General features: G+C 42.3%; 1 protein-coding gene across 1 annotated transcript in view; it reads left to right on the top strand.

Moving 5' to 3' along the window:
* The first annotated feature begins 834 nt into the window (after window positions 1-834).
* LOC118320709 (ras-related protein Rab-18-like) overlaps window positions 835-6263 on the top strand; it is a 9615-nt gene continuing 4186 nt past the window's right edge. The window contains exons 1-4 of the mRNA XM_035651758.1: window positions 835-1033; window positions 3182-3237; window positions 5796-5857; window positions 6137-6209. Coding sequence (XP_035507651.1) covers window positions 966-1033; window positions 3182-3237; window positions 5796-5857; window positions 6137-6209 — 259 coding nt within the window. The 5' untranslated portion in view covers window positions 835-965. The remainder of the gene's footprint in view (window positions 1034-3181; window positions 3238-5795; window positions 5858-6136; window positions 6210-6263) is intronic.

Here is a 6263-nt window from a genome sequence, read left to right as displayed (position 1 = left end):
TTCTGTGTAGAGAATTATCACTATAAGATAATCCGTCGTCTTCTAAAAATCACTTTGAGCGTTTTTAAAAATGATTGTCTCCATTGTTTTAAATAGTGGGCCAGAGTAATGCTGCATTCTCCAGTGTTTTAAAGATCATTTCTGATGAAACTGAGGAGCAGTTAGATCAGACTAACAGCGAGTACAAACATAATTCAAGTTAGGTACAGTATAAAGCTGATCTCAGTACACTGCTTAGTTGTATTTAGACATACGGAGCATAACATCCATTAGATATCTTGCCATGGTTTTAGCTTTTGGATCACACGTGTCTCTACTACAAAGTTTATTGATCCTGTAGGGCTCACTCAGACGAAGGCAGGATATTAAGTTGTATTGAATCGAAGACAAATCCTGTTCTAATAAATGTTTAGTCAGCACAGTGCGGATGTGGAGACAATTTGAACACACAGTACAATCCATTATATTTAAGTTGTCTTTATAAAGAAAAAAAAAAGATAAAATGTCTTATTTTAGTGGGAGAGCCTGCGTGTCAAGCACTGGTCTTCCTCAAAGTATGACATGCATTTTGTTTCTGATATGATAATCAAGATAATACTGATTACATAATTGCCATATGTCTGTTGTAGCAACAATTTAAATACATTCATTTTATGCAGAGTAATAATATAACAGAAACAGCAACACAAATATTGGAATGTGTGAAAACAATAATATAATGCGTTTTAAAAGAACCAATTAGAATCATTACACTTATTGACTGATGTTATGTAGCACTGTCTATCAGCTGTGTGATCAGAGGAAGTGCCTAAAAGTCATACCGGATATGGTTGGAGTGAGGCTTCTGGCTGTCAAACTATCTTTGTCGCAAGCTGTAAACAGGACCGCAACTTACTCAGGATTCGTTTTTCTACAGCCTGTGGTCGCTATTAGTCGACAGTAACACGCCTCACTGTGAAGGGAAAATGGAAGAAGACATACTAACGACGCTGAAAATACTGATAATAGGAGAAAGTGGTGTTGGGAAGTCCAGGTAAGCTGAAGTTATCTCCAGAGAAATTGATGTCGTGGCTCCCTGCTAACGTTAGCTAGCTGGCGTTAGCTTAGCAGCCAACCGGATAATGTGAGTCTCAAAGATGATGCAGCGTTTTAAAATGACAGACTACTGAGCTGTGGCCGTCATTCTTCTTCATAACCCAGCTTACACCGTAAGGCGATTGTAGGCACAAATAAGGCGTGTGGTGTGCTAGCTGCCAGCTAACCTCAGCTAGCTGACAGTAGCGCTACGTGACATCATCTTTGTTAGCTGTGCGGAGATGTTGCAATCAGGAGCACTTCTGCCCTGCTGTCTCCGTGGCTTCACTGCCGGACAGATATCTGAGCTCTGGCTCTATATGTTTATATTTATGTATTGTCGTACATCATTGTGATGGCTATGCAAGAAGCAGTCCCTGTTTATCGGTGTGTTTACTGTATCTGTAGCTCTAGCTTCTCCAAGACCACACATCGTTATGAACACAACAGAGAATATCTAACGTGTCCTGCGTGAGTAAGCTCGGCCTCTGTTACAGCTTTATTTATCCATTATGTGGTAATCAGAGGTCCTTGCTAGCAACCACAAATCAGCCTAATATACAGAGCAGAGTATAGTGTTTTCACCAACATGAGTCTGGCACTTTATATTATGTAGTATGCCAACAGAGAGCTTGATCTGAGGTCCAGACTGCATGGAAGAATCCTGATAGCCAGCCTGAGCTGTCAACCATCACATTGCAGACTATGGTATCGTGTACAGCGTGCCTTCCATAGTCACAGCACAATATAATGAGCTGCCCAGAGCTTTGTTGTAAGCCCTCTGACAAGTGAACTGTCTGGCCAAAAAAAAAATCATCTTTCAGCGCAGACTGAAGCCGCGGGTTCTCCAAAGAAGTCACTGTAACGTGAACTACAGAAAGGTATAGGGCTTTGTGTGTAGTAATCTCAAGATCTTTAGCATGATCAACAAGGGATCCAATGTACAAGGGATTCATTTTGGATCAAGTGTTACCCCAGAAGGTTGTAAATAATCTGAACGGTTTGTATTCATTCATGCTCTATACATCATTCCCACAAGAAATTGTTACTCTATTGTCAGTTCTTTCTTCCTATTTTCACTTTTTGGGCATTATATTAAGTGTATTTATAACACACAGCTGTAAGTTTAATCTTGGGTCTGTGCCCATTTTAGTTTTACACTAGAAATGTGTTTTCTTTTTCACCTTTCACCCACAGTGCATAGTTTGCGGTATTGACTGATCACAGTGGAGGGGGTTAATGCCAGCACCATAACATAGACCTAGCTTTGCTCATATTTCCAGAACACAGCAGAGTTTTGTGGCCAGCTGCGCGCTGCCTGCTAGTGCATCACTGCGTTGCTTCCAGAAAGCAATTTTGTATTATTATTAAATAGACTTGTGCTTAATACTATAAACAAAGTCAGACTGTGATTAGTTTCAAATGTCACCATTTAAATGAGTTGTGCTATTGTCAAGTAGTTACACGGACTGGACTCCTTTTTGAGTGGTGTACAGATATATAATTTGTTTCCCTGCAATCTGTAGAAGCCCTTAAATCATCAGGGAGATGTCTGCCTGGCTAGGAATACACACGTTTCATTTTACCTGAACAAATGACCTACACAGAACACATTTCTAACTTGGCGGTCTCCAAGCACAGCTCATCAGCTGTATGGACCTCAAACAATAAACACACACTGCTCCAGCATCCCTCCTGATGGCCCATGAGGAAAAATAAGAGAATTATACATGGGTCAAGGGAAAGGAGTGAGCTTATTCCCCATCATCAGCGCTGTGATTAAGGCCTACGCACTAGATTAGTCATAGTTAAGAAATGAACCCTGTCCTCCTGACTGCAATCTAGTGGTGATATCATCTGGAGCTTGTACGTGTAATGCAAGTGAAGGACAAAGTGATCAATAGAAAGAGACAGAGATACAGAACTCGATAAGTCTGGTGCCGCAGGACGGCTTTTGTGAACGGAGCAAATGGAAACCTGATCCCAGACCAAAAGCCTCCTCAACCTGTGTGTAATAGAATTACTGATTGAAAAAAGCCATTCTGCTGTATTTGTTAGTGATTCACAATGAGTCCTAATCGAATTATTTCCTTCTTCCTGTCAACAGCCTCCTCTTGAGATTCACAGATGACACATTTGACCCAGAACAAGCAGCGACAATAGGTGAGCAACACATCTGAGTTCAGTTAATGAACGAGTCAGTCACGAGGATCATCAGTGGAGTGAAAATGATCCAGTTTGTGCCATTAATTGGCAGAGAAAGCTCACCAAGACTGTCAGAATGTTTGTGCTGTCCTGTCTGAGTCTTTAAGAACTATAAACAACTAGTGCAGACAACAGTGGCTAGCACATTCAGGAAAGTTGACATAAACTGATCTTCATTCTGCTTGCTGGTCTGTAGCAGATACATTGTACTGAGCAATAATCCTCAAAACCACAGAACCCTTGCTATCTGCCAGATGTGGCTCGATCACCACCCCCCTGTATCAGTTGCACACCCAGTGTTTATTGCAAATAATTTACAACAGAAATTAAAAGCCAAAGGTGTTTCTATACTACAATCACAGTCAAGCTGAGCTCGCCATACAGACGTTTGGCCTATTAGGAGCTCTGCTATAACACAAGGTATGAGCACTTGGCGAGTTGGAAGTAAAAGTCACCACGGTACCACACACCCTCACAACCACAAAGCTATTTGATTTATTTCAAACTTAATGAGGAATTTGAAAGAATATCCTGCAGCAGACCAGACTATCCATCTCATCTGGTGAGATGGTCAACTTAATGCTACATTATTTTTACAAGCTGGTTTTTCCAAATTCTGGTGGATCTGCAAATGATATCAGCCTTGTACAGTATAAATCATTTGATGCACCAGGGACACACCTGCTATATTTTCAGGTGGGCTTGAGGCTGTAACCACCTTATAGGGTGTGTGTTCATTCTAACTTTCAACAACTCAAGATTTGTAACTTTATTGATGAGTTTGAATGGAGATGATTTAGTTTTAGTTATTATTCTAACTAATGTTAATTTGCGAAGAGCTTGTAGCTCACAATGCTGTCTTTATTAATACAACCTGGAGCCCAGATTCCAGGATTGTTTTTCAGGGTCAAGGCTTGGACCACTACTGCTTTACTTGGCCAGCTGGGAAACTTTGCCAAACAGATGTCTTTATTGGAGTTAAGCTCCCTCATTGACTCTAGTCCCCTCAGATTCAGACAGACTTTTTAATCGGTATCACTTGATATGAATTCATGTTCATCCTTACCACCTAAAGCACTTCCGCCTGTGACACTAGCGTTCTCAGTACGTTGTGTGGGCCCAAGCACGTGCTGCGTTCTCCAGCAGCTTCGTAGGACAATGTATATCGTGACCTGTTAATGCTGTACCTCGTGCAGTGAAACAAAAAGCCAAATATTCTATTGTTTAAGTGTCTAATAAGTTGTATACCACAATATCATCCTTCAGATTGCTCTGAAAGTGATCCCAACTGTTCTCATCATAGCTGTGGTGTGGCCATCCACTCAGCTCCAAACTATACATTTATAGTGATGGTTACAGTTATCGTTCCTGGTGTGCACGGCCCATTACTGTTACAGATGATCAACAGGTGAGCAGGCCTGCTGTCACTGACTTCTGGGTACAGTTATTACAGAAGGGTGAAAAGAGACAAAACAGAGTAGCGATTCACTCTAGCTGAGTAAATGTAAGGTGCATTGTAGGACGAGGGGTCCACCATGAACTGCAGAGATCAACCCAACCTTGACTTCCAGCAGTAGTGGCATCTTGTCGTGTTGTGATATAACAAACAGATGCTTTCTGTTGTGTGGGAAAAGGCCTGCCTGACTTTGTGCGGAATAGAAGCAGGACAGACTGGTCCAGGTTCAGGGAAATGTTAAGTGTAAACTCCTCTCCACATGCCTCTGGCAGCAGTATCTGAGCAACCCTGCTGGACTAGAGGAAAAGCTAGTTGTTGTGATTGACTGTGTGAACAGACAGTATATTTGTGTGTAAGTGTGTGTGGTACACATACTGTGTGTCATATATCCTCAGCCTGTCTTCATGTCCCTTTTCTCCTCCTCTGTTTTGGCTCTGAAACCTCCCTCAGTCCCAGATGTAAAAACAAGCCCCATCACAAGTGTACATTTCCCTGGTAAATCTGTCAGTGGATGCTAAAACTGAGGCAGATATGTCATCCAGACCCTGCACGCCTTGCACACCGAGACACTGCACAAAGGCAATAGAGGAGATTTACTTGTTGAGGGGAAGGGGGACAACATTGTTATTTTCATGTAAATGTGTGTTCCTTTGGGACCTGGCAGGGCTTTTAGGGGTGAATCATGGCTCTCTGAGCCATTTTGCAGGTGGTGGATTTTTATTATTCATTTTTTTAACACAGACCTGTATTGGTTTCAATTCAGGACATTAAACCACACCGTCCCTTTGTGGTGGATACGAGTGCACTGTCACACCATAATTTAAATACAGTACTTGGGATGGGCCAAGTGGCAGTCTGAAACGCTGGGGTTAGCACAAGTTCAGAGACATTGTGTAGTGTGTATGTTTTTACAATTCATCATTGATAATTATAGTCTGTCACCATGATATGATATTCTTGGCAGTAATTGGTCAAACCTGTAAGAGTCGCCATATTGAGACTGAAGCATTATGAGGTAATCATGACAGCATGAGTGATGGACTGGCTTTTCCTTGTGTAGGTGTTGACTTCAAGGTGAAGACCATTACTGTGGACGGTAACAAGGCAAAGCTGGCAATATGGGTAAGTGACTGTGCACTCTATTCAGTAAAACTCATTAAATGTGGCTCCGTCAGTCAGAGCAGAGGGATCAAACTCCTCCACGACTCCAATCTGTCAGTTCTCTCAAGTGGCCAGAAGATGGCGCTTTTGCCACACCATTTCTGCCTAAATGTCCCATATGGGACACAGAGGAGTCAGTCTTGTTGTTTACGTCCATCTGCCCTGGTTTTCCTTCTGTTTGAGCCACCAGTTTTTCCCTGTGAGTGTATTCAGCAGTGCTGAGCTGGTCGTGTTTTGCAGGACACTGCAGGACAGGAGCGCTTCCGAACCCTGACGCCCAGTTACTACCGCGGTGCCCAGGGAGTCATCCTGGGTAAGCCAAGCTGTTGACACAATCATTGCTCAAGCACCTGTGTGTGTGTGTGTG

This window comes from Morone saxatilis, unplaced genomic scaffold, assembly GCF_004916995.1.
Source record: "Morone saxatilis isolate NCDOM2014 unplaced genomic scaffold, NCSU_SB_2.0 Contig0, whole genome shotgun sequence".
In the NCBI taxonomy this organism is placed as follows: Eukaryota; Metazoa; Chordata; class Actinopteri; family Moronidae; genus Morone; species Morone saxatilis.
This window is presented reverse-complemented; position numbering and strand designations above follow the sequence as displayed.